Genomic DNA, 20,150 nt, shown 5'->3' on the forward strand with positions numbered 1-20,150 from the left:
CCTCCCTTTTCATATGAGCAGGAGCAAGGACAAAGGCATTCTTGTTGAAGCTGATCCTGAACCTTAAAGGACCTTGAAGAGAAAGCTAAGAGAAGCTAAAGTACAACTCTCTATAGAGGACCTAACAGAACTTTTCAAACAAGAAGAAGTCATGGCAGCCAAAAACAACAACAATGAACGTGCTTGGTGACTTTACTGTACCTACTCCTGACTTCTATGGGAGAAGCATCTCAATCCCTGCCATTGGAGCAAACAACTTTGAGCTTAAGCCTCAATTAGTTTCTCTGATGCAACAGAATTGCAAGTTTTATGGACTTCCATTGGAAGATCCTCATCAGTTCTTAGCTGAATTCTTGCAAATCTGTGACAATGTCAAGACCAATGGGGTTGATCCCGAGGTCTACAAGCTTATGCTCTTTCCCTTTGTTGTAAGAGACAGAGCTAGAACATGGTTGGATTCACAACCTAAAGAAAGCCTGAACTCTTGGGAAAAGCTAGTCAATGCCTTCTTGGCAAAGTTCTTTCCACCTCAAAAATTGAGCAAGCTTAGAGTGGAAGTCCAAACCTTCAGACAGAAGGAAGGTGAATCCCTCTATGAAGCTTGGGAAAGATACAAACAATTGATCAGAAGGTGTCCTTCTGACATGCTTTCAGAATGGAGCATCATCGGTATCTTCTATGATGGTCTATCTGAACTGTCCAAGATGTCATTGGACAGCTCTGCTGGAGGATCTCTTCATCTGAAGAAGACGCCTGTAGAAGCTCAAGAACTCATTGAAATGGTTGCAAATAACCAATTCATGTACACTTCTGAAAGGAATCCTATGAATAATGGAACAAGTCAGAAGAAAGGAGTTCTTGAAATTGATACTCTGACTGCCATATTGGCTTAGAACAAAATATTGACTCAACAAGTCAATATGATTTCTCAAAGTCTGTCTGGAATGCAAGCAGCAACAGGCAGTACTAAAGAAGCTTCATCTGAAGAAGAAGCTTATGATCCTGAGAACCCAGCAATGGAAGAGGTGAATTACATGGGAGAACCCTATGAAAACACCTATAATCCTTCATGGAGAAATCATCCAAACCACTCATGGAAGGATCAACAAAGGCTTCAACAATAATAATGGTGGAAGAAATAGGTTTAGCAATAATATGCCCTTTCCATCATCTTCTCAGCAACAGACAGAGAATTCTAAGCAGAGCCACTCTGACTTAGCAACTGTAGTCTCTTATCTAATTAAAACCACTCAAAGTTTCATGACTGAAACAAGGTCCTCCATTAGAAATTTGGAGGCACAAGTGGGTCAGCTGAGCAAGAAAGTTACTGAACTCCCTCTTAGTACTCTTCCAAGCAATACAGAAGAGAATCCAAAAGGAGAGTGCAAGACCATCAACATACCCCCACACGGCCGAACTTGGAGAGGAGGAAGAGGCAGTGATCTCCACTGAGGAAGACCTCAATGGACGTCCACTAACCTCCAAGGAGTTTGCCAATGAGGAACCATGGGAATCTAAGGCTCACACTGAGACCATAGAGATTCCATTGAATTTACTTTTGCCATTCATGAGCTCTGATAAGTATTCTTCCTCTGAAGATGATGAAGATGTTACTAAAGAACAAGTTGCTAAGTACCTTGGAGCAATCATGAAGCTAAATGCCAAGCTATTTGGTAATGAGACTTGGGAGGATGAACCCCCCTTGCTCACCAAAGAACTGGATGACTTGACTAGGCAGAAATTACCTCTGAAGAGACAAGATCCTGGAAAGTTCTCAATACCTTGTACCATAGGCATCATGACCTTTGAAAAGGCTCTGTGTGACATAGGGTCAAGCATAAACCTCATGCCTCTCTCTGTAATGAAGAAGCTATGAATCCTTGAGGTACAAGCTGCAAGAATCTTACTAGAGATGGCAGACAATTCAAGAAAACAGGCTTATGGACTAGTAGAGGATGTCTTGGTAAAGGTTGAAGGCCACTACATCCCTGCTGATTTTATAATCCTAGATACTGGGAAGTGTATGGATGAATCCATCATCCTTGGCAGACCCTTCCTAGCCACAGCAAGAGCTGTGATTGATGTTGACAGAGGAGAATTGGTCCTTCAAGTGAATGAGGACTCCCTTGTGTTTAAAGCTCAAGGATCTCCCTCTGTAACCATGGAGAGGAAGCATGAAAAGCTTCTCTCAATGCAGAGTCAAACAAAATTCCCCCATTCAAACTCTAAGTTTGGTGTTGGGAGGCCACAACCAAACTTTAAGTTTGGTGTTGAGAGGCCATTATCATGCTGAGTATCTGTGAGGCTCTATAAAAGCCCACTGTCAAGCTACTGACATTAAAGAAGCGCTTGTTGGGAGGCAACCCAATTTTACTTATCTATGTTAAATTTCTATTTTCCATTGTTATTTTATGTTTTCTGTAGGTGGATGATCATTTGAAGTCACAAAAACAATTGAAAAAGCAAAAACAAACTGAAAAACAGAATGAAAAATAGCACACCCTGGAGGAGAAGGCTACTGGCGTTTAAACGCCAGTAAGGGCAGCAGAATGGGTGTTAAACGCCTAGTCTGGCACCATTCTGGGAGTTTAACGCCAGAAATGGGCACCAGACTGGCGTTTAATGCCAGAAAAGGGCAAGAAGCTGGCGATAAACGCCAAAAATGGGCAGCAACCTGGTGTTTAACACCAGGATTGGCAGCAGAGGGCGTTTTGCACGCCTAATTGGTGCAGGGATGAGAAATCCTTGACACCTCAGGATCTGTGGACCCCACAGGATCTCCACCAACCTCAACTCACTCTCTCTCTCTTCTTCATACCTTTTTATAATACTCTTTCCCAAATACCCTTCACCAATCAACTCAATACCTCTTCCCCAAAAAACCCCTCACCTATCAAATCTTACCCTCTTCTCCATAAACCCTTCACCAATCCACATCCACCCATCATAAACCCCACCTACCTCACCATTCAAATTCAAAACACTTTCCCTCCCAAACCCACTCATACATGGCCGAAACACTACCCCCTCCATCTCCTCTATTTCTTCTCTATCCCCTCTCTTCTTTCTTTTTTTGCTCGAGGACGAGCAAACCTTTTAAGTTTGGTGTGGTAAAAGCGTTGCTTTTTATTTTTTCATAACCATTTATGGCACCTAAGGCCGGAGAAACCTCTAGAAAGAGGAAAGGGAAGGCAAAAGCTTCCACCTCCGAGTCATGGGAGATGGAAAGATTCATCTCAAGGGATGCATTTTCCTCCACAAAACTATTGGGAGCAAATTAACACCTCCCTAGGAGAATTAAGTTCCAACATGGGACAACTAAGGGTGGAGCACCAAGAGCATTCTATCCTCCTCCATGAAATTAGAGAAGACCAAAGAGTTATGAGAGAGGAGCAACAAAGGCAAGGAAGAGATATTAAGGAGCTCAAGCACTCCATAAGATCTTCAAGAGGAAGAACAAGCCGCCATCATTAAGGTGGACCCGTTCTTTAATTTCCTTGTTCTTTATTTTCTGTTTTTCGAATTTTTATGATTTATGTTTGTGTCTTTATTACATGATCACTAGTGTCTAAGTGTCTATGCCTTAAAGCTATGAAAATGAATCCATCACCTTTCTTAAACGAAAAATATTTTTAATTGAAAAAGAAAAAGACATACATGAATTTCAAATTTTAAAACAGTTTAGTTATTTTGATGTGGTGGCAATACTTTTGTCTTTCTGAATGAATGCTTGAACAGTGCATATTTTTTTGAATTTTTTGTTCATGAATGCTAAAATTGCTGGCTCTTGAAAGAATGATGGAAAAGGAGAAATGTTATTTGATAATCTAAAAAATCATAAAATTGATTCTTGAAGCAAGAAAACGCAGTGAAAAAAAAAGAGAGAAAGAAAGAAAAAGAAAAAGCAAGTAGAAAAAGCCAATAGCCCTTTAAACCAAAAGGCAAGGGTAAAATAAAAAAAGGATCCAAGGCTTTGAGCATTAGCGGATAGGAGGGCCCACAGGAATAAAATCTTGGCCTAAGCGGCTAAACCAAGCTGTCCCTAACCATGTGCTTGTGGCGTGAAGGTGTCAAGTGAAAACTTGAGACTGAGCGGTTAAAGTCGTGGTCCAAAGCAAAAAGAGTGTGCTTAAGAGCTCTGGACACCTCTAATTGGGGACTCTAGCAAAGCTGAGTCACAATCTGAAAAGGTTCACCCAGTTATGTGTCTGTGGCATTTATGTATCCGGTGGTAATACTGGAAAATAAAGTGCTTAGGGTCATAGCCAAGACTCATAAAGTAGCTGTATTCAAGAATCAACATAATTAACTAGGAGAATCAATAACATTATTTGAATTCTAAGTTCCTATAGATGCCAATCATTCTGAACTTCAAAAGGATAAAGTGAGATGCCGAAACTGTTCAGAAGCAGAAAGCTAATAGCCCCGCTCATCTAATTAAAACTGATCTTCATAGATGTTTTTGGAATTCATTGTATATTCTATTCTTTTTATCCTATTTGATTTTCAGTTGCTTCGGGACAAGCAATAATTTAAGTTTGGTGTTGTGATGAGCGGATAATTTATACGCTTTTTGGCATTGTTTTTAGTGTGTTTTTAGTATATTTTAGTTAGTTTTTATTATATTTTTATTAGTTTTTAATTAAAAATCACATTTTTGGATTTTACTATGAGTTTGTGTATTTTTCTGTGGATTCAGGTATTTTCTAGCTGAAATTGAGGGACCTGAGCAAAAATCTGATTCAGAGGCTGAGAAAGGACTGCAGATGCTGTTGGATTCTGACCTCCCTACACTCGAAGTGGATTTTCTGGAGCTACAGAAGCCCATTTGGCGCGCTCTCAATTGCGTTGGAAAGTCGACATCCTGGGCTTTGCCCAATATTTGATGGTCCAAATTGGCATTCAAAGTCTGCATAGAAATTCTGGCGTCAAAACGCCAGAACTGGCATAAAAGCTGGAGTTAAACGCCCAAACTGGCACAAAAGCTGGTGTTTAACTCCAAAAAAAGTCTCTGCACATGAAAACTTCAATGCTCAACCCAAGCACATACCAAGTGGGCCCGGAAGTGGATTCTGCATCATTTACTCATTTCTATAAACCCTAGGTTACTAGTTTTCTACAAATAGAACCTTTTGCTATTGTATTTGATAAACTTTTACACACTTGATCATACTTTGATAGACCTTTTCACGCTTTGGGAGGCTGGCCATTCGGCCATGTCTAGACCTTTTATTCTTATGTATTTTCAATGGTGGAGTTTCTACACACCATAGATTAAGGTGTGGAGCTCTGCTGTTCTTCATGAATTAATGCAAAGTACTACTGTTTTTCTATTCAATTCACGCCTACTTCTTCTCTAAGATATACACTCGTTCTTCAATTTGATGAATGTGATGATCTGTGACACTCATCATTATTCTCACCTATGAACGCGTACCTGAGAACCACTTCCGTTCTACATGCAATCAAGCTTGAATGTGTATCTCTTGGGTTTCTAATCTAAGATTAGAACCTTCGTGGTATTGGCTAGAATTATTGGCAGCCATGCCTGAGATCCGGAAAGTCTAAACCTTGTCTGTGGTATTCCGAGTAGGATCTGGGAAGGGATGACTGTAACGAGCTTCAAACTTGCGAGTGTTGGGCGTGTGACAGACGCAAAAGGATCAATGGATCCTATTTTAACATGATCGAGAACCAACAACTGATTAGCCGTGTGGTGACAGCGCATTTGGAACATTTTCACTGAGAGAACGGGAAGTAGCATTGACAACGGTGATGCCCAACATAAAGCTTGCCATGGAAAGGAGTATGAATGATTGGAAGGAGGCAATTGGAAAGCAGAGGTTCAGAAGGAACAAAGCATCTTCATACGCTTATCTGAAATTTCTACCAATGAATTACATAAGTATCTCTATCTTTATTTTATGTTTTATTCATCTTTTAATTATCAATCCTCCATAACCATTTGAATCTGTCTGACTGAGATTTACAAGATGACCATAGCTTGCTTCAAGCCGACAGTCTCTGTGGGATCGACCCTTACTCACGTAAGGTTTATTACTTGGACGACCCAGTGCACTTGCTGGTTAGTTGTGCGGAGTTGTGACAAAGAGTTGAGATTACAATTGTGCGTACCAAGTTGTTGGCGCCATTGATGATCACAATTTTGTGCACCAATATGCTATGCTGAGACATAGTCTCGTATCGAAAGCTCTTTGAAAAGCTCTCCAAAACCTTGATTTGAATCGGGAATCACGGTCCGACACTATCGTCTTAGGCACACCGTGCATCTTTACAATCTCCTTGATGTACATCCTCGCCAATTCCTCCAATGAATAGTTCACTTGGATAGGTAGAAAATGAGCGAACTTGGTTTAGTGATCCACGATCCCCCAAGTCGCATCAAATCTCAACCTAGTCCTCAGCAAACTGGTCACAAAATTCATTGCAATTCCTTCCTACTTCCACTGAGAAATCTCAAGTGGTTGTAACATTCCCGACGGTCTCTGGTGCTCTATCTTCACCTTCTGACATATCAGACACTTAGATACAACTGTAGTTACATCATTCTTCATTCCAGGCCATCAGAACATCTTCAAATCATGATACATCTTTGTACTACCTGGATGAATGGAGAATCTGCTGCTATGAGCTTTCGACAACAATTCTTGTCTCAAGCTCCCGACATCTGGCTTACATATCCTCCCGTTATACCTCCATATCCCTTCACCGTCCTTAGTGAACTCTCCATGCCTCTCTCTACCAATGAGTTGAAACATCTTCTTTGATCCTCATCCAAGCAACAGTCAAAGACTTTCTGCTCAAAGCGTCTGCTACCATATTAGCCTTCCCAGGGTGATAACTCAGTTCAAAATCATAATCCTTCAGTAGCTCCATCCACCTCCTCTGACGCATATTGAGCTCTTTCTGATCAAAGATGTACTTGAGACTCTTGTGATCAGAAAAGGCTCTAAACCTCACTCCGTACAAGTAATGCCTCTAAATCTTCAATGCAAATACAACCGCCGCTAATTCCAAGTCATGAGTTGGGTAATTCACCTCATGTGGTCTTAGTTGACGTGAAGCATAATCCAGCACATTCCGGTGCTGCATTAACATGCAACCCAAGCCTTTCAGCGAGGCATCGCAGTAAACCTCAAATGGTTCGTGTGATTCAGGTAGGATTAAAACTGGCGCTGAAGTCAACTTTTCTTTCAAGGTCTGAAAACTTTCCTCATACTCGGACGTCCACACAAACGGTGTCTCTTTCCTTGTTAACTTAGTCATTGGTAGTGAAATTTGTGAGAACCCGTGAATGAACCTTCTGTAATATCCAGCTAATCCCAAGAAGCTTCTGACCTCATTCACTGGCGTCGGTCTTTCTCATTCCATCACCGCCTCAACCTTCGAAGGATCCACTGTTATCCGTCCTTTACTCATCACGTGACCAAAGAACTTTACTTCCTCCTTCCAGAATTCATATTTCGACAACTTAGCATACAATTTCCACTCCTTTAAAACTTGCAGCACAATCCTCAGATGCTCTTCATACTCATTCGCTGTCTTAGAATAAACCAGAATGTCATATATAAACACCACCACAAACTTATCCAAAAAAGAACGAAATACTCTGTTCATGTAATCCATGAACACAGTAGGTGCATTCGTCGACCCAAAGGACATCACCGCAAACTCGTAGTGCCCATAGTGCATCCTAAATGGAGTCTTTGGAATATCATCCTTCTTCACCCTTATCTGATGATAACCGGATCTTAAATCAATTTTTGAAAATACTCCAGCTCCTTGCAACTGATCCATTAAGTCATCTATCCTTGGCAACGGATACTTGTTCTTCACAGTCACATTATTTAACTGTCGATAATCTATGCAGAGTTGCATTCCTTCATCCTTCTTCTTCACCAATAAAACTGGTGCTCCCCACGGAGATACACTCGGTTGAATGAACCTCTTGTTCAGAAGCGTTTCCAATTGAGTCTTAAGTTCAGTAAGCTCTATCAGAGCCATTCAGTATGATGCAATTAAGACTGGTCTGGCTCTCAACACCAAGTCAATAGCAAATTCAATCTCCCTTTGAGGTGAAAATTTAGAGATATCTTCAGGAAATACTTCAGGAAAGTCTCTAACTACCGGAATTTGATCTAATTTCTGTTCGTCACCTAAAGTATTCGCAGCCAAAAGTATATAACCCTGACACTCTTTTCCACTACAATTCACCAACACAAAGTTCACATAATAACCCTCAGCTACCATTGCTCGTCATTTTCCTTCCGGCATAAACCGAATAGATCGCTCAAAGCAATCCAACAATACCCGATTCTTGGACGACCAATCAAACTCCAAAATCATCTCCAACCCAACCATTGGCAAATAGATTAAATCATGAACAAATTCTCTATCCTCAATCTTGAAAAATACATTCCTACAACCTGATCTAGTTGCAACCATCTGATACGGGGTATGCACATGCAAATCGAAAGCTAATTTTGACATTTTCATCCTTTGTTCTTCAACTTCATCAAATGCAATAAACGAATGTGTGGCTCCAGTATCATACAATACAACCAATATTTTCTCACCAAATAAACAGTTACCTCTCATCAAAGGATCCGCCTTAGCAGCATCACTGGCATTCACAACAAACACTCGGCCTTGGTGTTGATTTCGTCCCGCATTCTGGTTTCTTCCACGAGGACAGTCCTTTGCCATGTATCCAGGCAAACCACATGTAAAACATACTCCTATACCCAACTTGCAAGAATCATAAGGATGAAAACGCCCGCAACAGTTATAGATTGAATTTGGAGAAGTCTTACTCTGATTACCTCTCCTTCCCGCCGAGTGGTACTGATCATAGTTGTTTCTCCTAAAGCCCCCTTGACCTTGAGGGTGTTGACGTGCACGTCCGTCCCTCTTGAAATTCTAACCCCTCGACTGAAAGTACTTCCTTCGGCATCTGTTGTTGTTTCCTCCTCGGGAATCTCTTGCCAATGTCACTTTCCTAGCACACTCTTCAACCACTCGGGTCTTGTTCACCAACTCGGAAAACACCCAAATTTCCAAAGGAGTCACAGCTATCATGATGTTGTCCCTTAAGCCTCCTTGATATTTTATACACTTCAAGCTCTCATAGGACTCCAGAGCACCTTGACATACCCTAGAGAACCTACAGAGCTCCTCGAATCAACTAATGTAATCAGCCATGGACAATGAGCCTTGCTTTAGCTGCATAAGCTCTAACACCCTAGCTTCTCTTACTAATTCAGGAAAGTATTTTTTATAGAAAGCCGTCTAAAATACATCCCAAAGAATTTCAGCATTCTGAAGCTGTAGTAATCGACATTCTCCTTACCACCGGTGCTGAGGCTCTCCTAAAAGTTGGTACGCCGCAAACTCCACAAATTGGTTGTTAGGGACATGTTGTGCTTGCAGGGCACACTCTATGGCTTGGAACCAATTGTCTGCTTCAGTAGGGTTGGTTGACCCTCTGAAAGTTGGTGGATGAACCTTGAAGAATGAAGCCAAGGTCATCAAACCACCTCCCAAGTTGTTACCGTCTCCTTCTCCATTTCCGTCTCCATTCCCATTTCCATTTTCGTTTTTCATCGATTGACCCATCCTTTCCACGGCTTGCATAGTTGTAGCAGCGTTGGCTTGCATAGTATTTGTCAAATTGGTCATCGCCGCCATGAACTCGGCATGGTTGTCGGCTGATTGGTCATTCTTAGTTCCTCCCCGTGTATGCATACGACCTCGTCCATGGGTAGCCATTAGGGTTCCTGCCTACACTAAACAGTCGATATCAAGGTGATCAGTCTCAATATCAAAAGCCTAGTGCTTCAGTTATCCCAAAAAGCACTCACAAACAAGCATGATATACATATATCAAATAGATAAACCTAAATAGCATGAAAGAAAAAGACATAGAGTGCAATGAAGCACAATCGGTCCATCCATCAGGGTCACGTGGACGAACCGCTCTGATACCACTAAATGTAACACCCTAATTACCCTAATCCTTACCTCATGCCGTAAAGCAAAGGATAATTAAATGTCACGACAATTCTAAGGCTTATACGATAATATATATATATATAGTAATTCTAGAAGTCCGATGAAGAAATAAGCTCAAAAACAGAGTTTCAAAGTATATGTAGATATATAAAAGGCACAAGAAGCTACAAGCCTAAAGGCACAAGATATAGAAGCGCGAAATATTCACAAGAAGCTAAAGCTTAAAGGCACAAGATATAGATACAAGATAACAAAGTATATGTAGATATATAAACATAATAGTCATAGAGTACTAGCCTCAGCCCGCGGAGTTGAGGCCAGCTAGCTATATACAGACATACAGAGTTCTGAAAGTTAAAACAGCATAAACAACATCTCTCTCAAAATTAGCCTCTACGGCAAATAAAGATACAAAAGTGAGAGTACGAAAACTAAATATTCAAAAACAATCCAAAAGATAATAAGATCCTCCGCTATGTCACCATCACACAACTCATCGGGGTGGGTTACGACCTGCATCTGAAAAACAACAACAGAATACGGTATGAGAACCAGAGGTTCTCAGTATGGTAACAATGCTCAGTAATGTAAGATATAAGATTCTGGGACACCAGAGGCAATGCTAGAACTTTACACAAGCATATGATTCAACTTATAATTAAATTTAAATAAATCCATAAACAGGTCATCTAACTTAGGGGATTTCTAATCTAACATTTATACCGCTGTCCCACAGCCTTCATCAGCCTAACCTCCATGTGATCACATCGCCACCGCCTTCCGAACCTCCCCAATCCCAGTAGAAAACACAAGTAATAGCAATACAAGTAAAAGACAAGTAGAATCATGTATATCAAGTAATTCAAGAAGCAATTAAGCATGTTATACAATTAGGCACAACAATACAAGTCGGCAAAGCAAGAAAATATATAGAATATGCACATGATGAATGCCTGTCCTATCTGGCTATGATATCACATTGTCGATTCAACTGCCAACCCGACACATTCGCATGGGAATGTCGCCTTTCGGTCACGAATATAAGTGGGATCTCCCCACGGATATAGTGCCGGGCACACTACCCACGGATATAGTGTCGGACACACTCTTGTGATACGAAAGAATGCGAGCAGGATACTCAACCACAGACCCCGCATATCAACGTATGTGGGATTAACCAACCATCCTTACGCTGGCGCTGCGACCTCAACAAGCGAGATTAACCAACTATCCTTGCCAGGCGCATAGCGACTTAACAGAATTCAGTACATAATAGCATTCACCTAAAATTCTCAGTATTCAACAAATTCCCATTCACTCCGTGTTTTCAAACTTGCCTTAACCATCAATAGTTCTCAGGTTTTCTAAAGTCATCATCAATATGGTACTTTATCATAATACACCGTTAACCCATCCTCAGAACTTCAGAGACCTAAGGCTCCGTCTTCTAATCTTATAATAGAAAAGCTCATTCTAAGTTACCTAATTCACTCCCATCATTCTCCAAGTCTAATTGCTAGTTATAAGTCCTAAACAGTTATTAAAGAAATTTAGAAAGCTAGAGAACCACTTAGAATTGAAAGGAAATTTAGTTTTAAGCAAAATAGGGAATCCGCGTATGCATGCATGTGCCACGTACGCGAGGAGGAAAGTTAGAAACCATCGCCCGCGTATCATGCCATGGGGCCACGTACACGTCCTTGAGTTTTTGCCCGTTCTGCGTATGCATGCATGTGCCGCGTACGCGAGAAGGCTTGGTACAGACGCATGTTCGCTTACGAAGGTGTCCGCGTATGCATGCACTCCCAGACTTGTAAAATTTTGTGAAGTTGCAGAAATCAAATTTTTATACCAAACTTTCAACGTTCATAACTTCTTCTATAAAATTCCATTTTTCTTAATCTTTATATAGTTGTAAAACTCTTAGAATCATCTTTAATTTGAAACAATTTTCAATCAATTTCAAAAACAGAGGCTCAAGTTATGATCCACCAAAGTTCACCAAAAATAAATTTTTACCAAAAATTACAATTCTCCAGTTTTCCAAAACCAAAATAACTCAAAACATACCCAAACATCATAAAACACTACCTCCTACATCAATTTACCAATTCATAGCATTTTCCTCAATCGAACACCTATTTCACTCATTCTCTTCCACCTCTTTCCATCACAAATCAACAAAATCCAAAATTTACAATCAATATCTCAACCTCAACAATTTTCACACAAATTCAACTTTTCATATACATTATTCTCCACCATTCAATATTAACACCAACCACAATATGCAAAACCCAATATCATAATAAATATCCATCATCAAACAAACTCAACACCATAATTCATCAATTCCATCACAATCACCAAAAATCATTATACATTATCAACAATTCAAACCTATCCTATGGTCTACTAGTCTAAGTGTCCAAAAATATTACACATTACATAGAAAAAACTAAAATCATATCTTGGCCGATTCCTAAAATGCACAATACCCAATATTTGAGTCCAAACAAGCTTTCAATCACAACCAAGCCACTAACTCAAATCCAAATGCTTCCAAATGACCAAGACAATTCCAACAAACACCAATGCTCAAACTAACATCATATATTTCATCAAAATCAATACCTAATATTCACAATATACCAAAATACAAGAGTTTTTGAGAATCCTCACCTTGTCTACAGAACTTGGGGATGAAACCTAACAATTCCTCACTAATGGTTAGCACATAAACAACCAAAACACAAAAATTTACTTAAAACCAAAACCTTAAATTCAAAATTCACAAGGGCTGAGAATTGGATAGATATTTTCAAAAATCTTACCAACTTGGTTAGATGAAACTAACGGGCTCAGCAAGAGCTTCGCGTGGCCACAAACTGTTTGCAAATCAGAGCACCGTAGCTCAAGATACAAGCAATTAAAGAAGAGAATGAATAGTGTATTCCCTCTTCTTCAATGCAGCTGCTAGGTTTAGTGTTTAGTGAGTTATGAGGCTGAAATGGGTTTATTTGTGTGTTTATATATGTTGGGTTTGGGTCCAACTTGTTCCCGGTCTAATCCATTAGCGTTTTTGGCCCGTTGAGCTCAATTTTGGGACAAACCTTTAAAATTAGCGCCGAGTTTTTAACTTTAATTATTTTTCTAAGTTTTTCTACAGTTTTTACTGCTCTCCACAGTACCAAACAGATTTAAACCGGTACTGCCGGCTAATTTATTGGTATGCTTTTTTACGCAATTTTTCTACGGAAAATTACATTTTCCAACTTAAAAAAATTCATTGAGTCCATATATCATATTTAAATTTTCTAGTTAATATTCTAAATTTTTGGAACCTATTTTGTGCAATTAAATTAATTAATTAAGCGATTAATTAATTGCGGTTCTTAGAGTTCGCGTATGTGAGAAATTCGCCTATGCGCAGAATGGTCGCCCACGCGAGAACTTCAGCAAGCTCCACTCCAAATTGCTTCCCGAATTCGCTTCTTTGCTATGTTCTTTAAGATCCTTTGAAGCCATTGAAATACTTTAACTCTAAAATATTTAAACAAAATTGATCACGATATCGAATGGCATAAAAAAATAAGAAATCAATGATTAAGAGTATAAAAAACATATTTTTTACTTATGAGTTCATTATATTGGAAGCAATAACTAAAAAACTTCATGAATTAAGCCAAAACTGTGTGATTTAGTTAATAAATTTCATATTTTTTAATACAATTTATAACGACAAAATGAAGTTTATCACATATCATTATGTTTCCAGTACAATTAGGATTTAGGAACCAAATAGCTCATATAAGATTTTGGAATGGTCAAGCATATACTAGAAATGAATAAACAAATCCTTACAACTTTTAATACAGGGATTAGTTTTAACAATTTTAGCGGGATCTTATAATTAATTTTTCGAGTAATACCCTATATCAGTCCTTAAAAGAAATTTTTATTCGAGCACTTTTAGTTCGCAATAAATTTTAACCGTCAAAATAGTTTTTGAACTTTTATTTTAATAAATAAATTAGTTCTTACATTAGATTATTCGTTTATATAGAAGTACTGATATGATCATTTTAAAAAATTTTAGCAACTATTATATTTTATATTAAATAATGATAATAATTATTTTTTTAACTTTTTATCAAAATTTGATATGAAAATTGATATATCTAACAAAATAAAAAATTAAATTGTCGGACAAAATATTTATTTTAAAATTAATTTGAGATTTTTTTATGAGAAAATTGAGCTCATTCATATATATATATATATATAAGGGCTTCAAAATTACAGAAATTAATTTGGTTATGGATAAAAGAATAGTAATAAACTTGTATATAGATGCATGGTGTGTTGTCCACAAATATGGACCTGTATTGATCAGAGATCTGCAGATAGCAGGTAACATTTTGTAGGCGTTGAAATCAACAATCTACAGCTGTTGTAAAACGCAGGCTGCGATTAGACTGGGAAGGGAACCAGTTTGCGAAACGTGCCATGCATACCGACAGGAGCAGGTGTTGATCAACATGAGACTGTACAAAACGCAGGTTGTGTTTATTAGCGTAGCAGAGCCAAACGAGGGTTACGTTTTGTAGACTTCCTAGCTGCATGCGCGTCACGTGTTCTCGAAGGGTGTTCAGCTTGGTCTTTAAAAGCGAAAACGCAGATAGGAAGGGGAGCAAAGTAAAAAACGAGTTACTGAAGCAAGGTGAGGAAGAGTTGAAGGAGAGGGAGGAAGCAAGAGTTAACAGTGAAGAAGCAAATAAAGTGTTGTTGAAGAAGAAGTGTACGGTACAAAAAAAAAATGGTGCATGATTTTACTAAACCGAAAGAACATATTATTGAATATTTGGATCATCCTCAATTGGTAAGTAATTTTTTTTAATATTTAACGATGAATATATATATTTAGTCAAATTTTGTTTATTTGTGTTGTAATTAGTAGTATTGTGGTTATTAATATTATTATTACTAATATTGTGTTGTTATTTATTTCTCATTAGGTTTACTTTTTTTAATACTGTTATTATATTATTATTTTTATTATTAGATAAATTAATCTCTGTATTATTAGTGACGTTGTTGTTGTTGTTGTTATTGTTGTTGTTGTTATTAATGAGAATAATTTATTAATAATTTATAATAACAATAATGTATAATAATTTATTATTATTTTTTAGTAATTTATTATTATTTTTGATAATAATAATAATAATAATAATAATAATAATAATAATAATGTTTAGTAAACGGTTTTTTTAACAATGTTTAATTAAAAAAATTTTATTATGTTTAATACTTTATTAATATTTTCTAATAATAAATAATACTGTTTGTTAATAAAATACCGTTTAGGATATAGATAATATAATAAATAGTTATTATTATTGTTATTATTGTTATATTTGAGAAATTATTATTATAATTAGTATATTATTATTATTTTGTTTAAAATACTGATTATGATAGTGAGAATAAGTTATTATTAATTTTAATAATTAATAATACTGTTTAATAAATAACAGATAAATATTTATGATTTTTTTAATAATTTATTATTATGTTTTAAGATGATAATAATAATAATAATAATAATAATAATAATAATAATAATAATAATAATAATAATAATAATAATAATAATAATAATAATAATACTGTTTAATTATTGTTGCTAAATTTTTTTGAACAAATTATTAACTGATATTATTTAGAATTTAATAATTATAATTTTTCTTTTTGCAGGCTATCAGGAATTTGTTGTCCAGAAAATTGGATCCGTCAGATACTTTTAATGAGGTAGCTGCAGTGGCACTAGCATTGACTGGGTTTCAACACGTTTCACGAGTAGGTGAAATGAGAGGTCATTCTGCACTACTGAGTGCGTTGGTAGAACGTTGGAGGCCAAAGACTCACACATTTCATATTCCGATTGGTGAAGTGATGGGATACTAGCATCGTCAGTGATGGGCATTATTTGAAACTGTATAAACCCACTAAATACTTGCACAGGATTTCTGTATAAAAGGTTGCTCACCCTTTTCAAAATGTGGCTTTGAATGTTATTACAAAGCCCATTTTGCAACTCGACAAAACTCATGGTACATGGAATAACAAATGACAACGGACATTCACAAACAAAAGTCACTCTTTCATGTGTGTTTGGTATAACTTCACCGTTCTAATATACTCGCAAATTTGCAATATTTTCCATAACTTCAACCTCACCTAATCTAATTTTTTTGACACATCTAACTACAAAAAAAAAAAAAAAAAAAACTAAGAACTAGAACATATGTATAAGAAAGAAGAGTATGATGAATAGAAGTGGAGTGAGGCCATTTGGGCGAGGCTTGCTTTGTATTTATAGGCAGGCCTCTTCATTAAAATATTTTTTTCACAAAACGCAATCTGCGTTTTTCATTTTTTAAAAAATTAATCTGACACAAAAAAAAACGCAACTTATATTTTGCATTTTCCAAAAAAAAAAAGCTGACATATAGCACAAAACGCAAGCTGCATTTTGTTATTACGAAAAAAAACTAAACCCATCACAAAATGCAGGCCCGTTTGGTTTAAAACAAAAATAAAAAAAATTTAAAAAGCATACAGAAAGCAAAACACAGTCCATATTTGTTCCTTTTTCTGAACAAAAAAACAAAACCAAACCAAAAATAAAACGTAGCTTACGTTTTAAACCTAACACCATAGCTGAAAAAAATTTGCCCATACATCCATTATATTAAACAACACCAATCTTTATTCCATAACAAAAAAAAAAAATGACCCTCAAAACCATTATATCTGATTATCTTACACAAATTAACATTTAAATTTTAATTGACTTAGACGCAGGAATACAAAATACTAATAAAAAACAAGGACCTACTAAATATGAGAACAAATGCTCTGTTCATGGAAGCGACTTGTTCCAATTGATAGATGTTCTAGCTTAAAACATGATACAAATTAAACTTAATTTTTATACGGTTATTATCTTTGTTGATTTATTAAAATTACCAATACCTTTTCTACTTTCTATAATTTTTTCAAATTATTATGTGCACAGTGTTACACAATAATAATAATAATATGTGCCAATGAGTAATAGCTCAAATGGCATAGTCTCTCCATACTCAATTAAGAGGTTGCGGGTTCGAGTCTCATATCTTTGGTAAAAAAAATAATAATAATAATAATATGTCATTAATTGATAAAATTAAAAGTATAATTATGAATAAAAAATTAGTATCTTTATTTTTTTTTTGTTTTCATGGTATTCTTTAAATATAATAGATCAATGACTAATTCGTTGCGAATCTAAATTCTATTTAAAGGTTTAACGTTACCTAATAAATTGCTACATAAACGAAACACGATACGAACTCCTGATATATGTTTAAGTTAATTAATAAATTAATTATTAGATCAACTTAAATTGATTATAGCATATATTTAAATGTCAGTAATTAAATTATGGTATCATTTAGCTAATTAAAGAAAAAATATAGAAAATCAATTTTCTAACTTGCCAATTTCAACAACTCAATTAATTATAATGATTATTTTAAAAAATAAGATTTGCAATTAACCGCCTAATTGGAACATGATTCACGGCTCTGTTAGAACTCCTCCTCGTTTCACACATTAAGTGTGTTATTGTGTTTGATTCATTTCGCCGACATTCTCAACAACATAAACACCGAGCCCTACCTCTCCCGTGCTATGCTGTTCCTGCTTGATTACGTTCCGCTACAAAGACCAGCATGCCACGTGACCACTGAATCCCTACCTCTGTGCTCTGCCGTTCTTGCCACCATTAGCGTTACCGTTCGTCATCGGATGCCATTGTTGTTCGTTGCTTGATCACCTTCCGCTGCAAGGACCACCACGCAGCTGCATCTTTGACTGAAGTCGTTCGCGGTGGTTAGAGAGTTCTTCCGTCTCGCGAAGCTGTTGTACACAAAGAAGTCGACGTCGCAGTGTACGACTTCTGATAGAGAGCATTCGTCTATGGAGCAATCAATTTCGGAACGAGGATTGAATAGTCCGTTGGTTGATGTGAATGATAATAATTCAATGGAAGGCAATGAACATTTGAGTGTGAAGTTGCAATTCAATCTGTTTCCAAGGTACATGGGGAAAAGAGGATGTTGTTTCATTTTTTTTTTCATGCAAGTGAATTGTATTTGGTTAGTCTTGTGTGAATTTTTTTTTTTTGTATACTAAGTGGATGTTTTTTTCTCCGATCCGCAACGCTTTCGGATCGGATCGGATCGAATCCGCACACTAATCGGATCGGATTGCGAATTTTGTGTTGGTATTCGCATATCCGCGTATCTCCAAAAATAAAGAAATAAATAAATAAATACTCTTTTTATGTTTTATTTCAATTAATAATTATCATATATGTTGTATTATTTTAATTTATTATTTAAGAAAAGTATGTTTAATATTATTTTAAGAGTAAACATATTTAAAAGAATAGAAAAAATGAATTTCATTAATATTTTTTTAATAAAAATAAGCTTTTAAAAATATTTTTGTATTTTGCGGATATATCCGATATCCAATCCGATCCCGATCCGCAAATGTACGGATCGGATCGGATCGGATCCAACCTTAAAAACTGTGGATATTGGATCCGATCCGATCCGATGATTTTAGTGCGGATCGGATCGAAATTTTGGCCATATCCGATCCGATCCGATCCGCGTGCAACCCTAGTTTTTGAGGAGGTTTTCTGTAACTTTTATGCGTTCGTTTGTTTTATTTTAGCTAATGTAATTTTTTTTAAGATTTGGAGGATTCTTTTTATTAGTTTTGGATGATTTTTTTTATGTGTTGTACGTTTTTTTTTAAAGATTTGGATGATTCTTTTTTATTAGTTTTTTATGATTCTTTTTTATGTTTTGTATTTTTTTTTAGAATTTGGATGATTTTTTATTTTATATTTTGATAATTTTTTTTTAGAATTTGGACATTTATTTTTAGAAAAAAAAAATAGAATTTACGTGATAAATAGTAAAAAAATAAATTAGAGTAAAAAAAGTAATTAATAATTATTAATTTTATATTTTTTAAAAATTAAAATTTAAATAATCATTAATTAATGATAATTAATGAATATGAAGTGTAATTCAAAAATTTTTGTTCACTTAATATTGGCTATACTTCCGTTGGTTTCTTAGCGGAATTGCTAATTAAATTATAACGAAATTTTCGGTAACCATTCAAATAATTACAATTGACTGAATTGAGAATCTTTGTAATCTTTCCTTTAAGTGCAAATTGAGAGGATGTGAAGAAACCAAGTCCAAAGACTTCACTGAGTCTAGCTAATCTAATCTCCCTAGCGTGTCTAGATTAATAGATTCCACCTCCACTTAGCATCTGCTACTCCCTGCCTTTTCCACTCTAAATATTATGCACCAGAAACTTTGGAGCGATTGGATACGAAATTGTTGATTTTTATTTCTAAAGTCACTCACCATATATATCAAAGTCAAATTTCGGACAAACACATATAGGAAAGAATAATAACTTAGATCGGATGGTTTACTAGTTAGTTTATTAGTTTATTTAAATAAATATTAAAATTTAAATTATTTTATATATATAAAAATTTATTAATTAATAATAAATTTTTAAATAAAATTTAATTTTATAATAAATTAATTTTTAATTTATCGAATTAAAAAATATTATAAAAAAAACACATATAGGAAAGAATAAAATTTGCATGTTAGTGATGACTGCACGTGATTATTATAGGTTTAATTATTTTATTGGTCTTTATAATTTTACTAAATTTTTAATTAGATTTCTATATTTTTATTTTTTTTAATTGAGTTCTCATATTACTTTTAATTTTGTAATTAGATTATTTTCATATAAAAACATTAAAATTAATATAATATTTCTTTTAAAATACAGCGGTCAAATATCTAGTTATGGATTTAATTATAAATACTTTTAATTTGTGAAGAAATATTCAATAATTCTAACATTGTTTACACTATAAAGGACATAATTATAAAATTAAAAATAATGTAAAAATCAATTAAAAAAAAGTATAAATAATTAAAAATTTAGTAAAATTA

The 20,150-nt window shown here is 35.7% G+C and overlaps 1 protein-coding gene and 1 non-coding gene across 2 annotated transcripts; both read right to left on the minus strand.

Moving 5' to 3' along the window:
* Positions 1-542: 542 nt before the first annotated feature.
* Positions 543-650, minus strand: LOC112725690 (small nucleolar RNA R71). The gene has a single exon (XR_003164781.1). It is a non-coding gene; the product is annotated as a small nucleolar RNA R71 (small nucleolar RNA).
* A 7,627-nt stretch (positions 651-8,277) lies between these two features.
* Positions 8,278-8,727, minus strand: LOC112721141 (uncharacterized). The gene has a single exon (XM_025772207.1). The coding sequence runs from the start codon at positions 8,725-8,727 to the stop codon at positions 8,278-8,280; it is 450 nt and encodes a 149-aa protein (XP_025627992.1).
* Positions 8,728-20,150: the final 11,423 nt, after the last annotated feature.

This window comes from Arachis hypogaea, chromosome 11 (genome assembly GCF_003086295.3).
Source record: "Arachis hypogaea cultivar Tifrunner chromosome 11, arahy.Tifrunner.gnm2.J5K5, whole genome shotgun sequence".
In the NCBI taxonomy this organism is placed as follows: domain Eukaryota; kingdom Viridiplantae; phylum Streptophyta; class Magnoliopsida; order Fabales; family Fabaceae; genus Arachis; species Arachis hypogaea.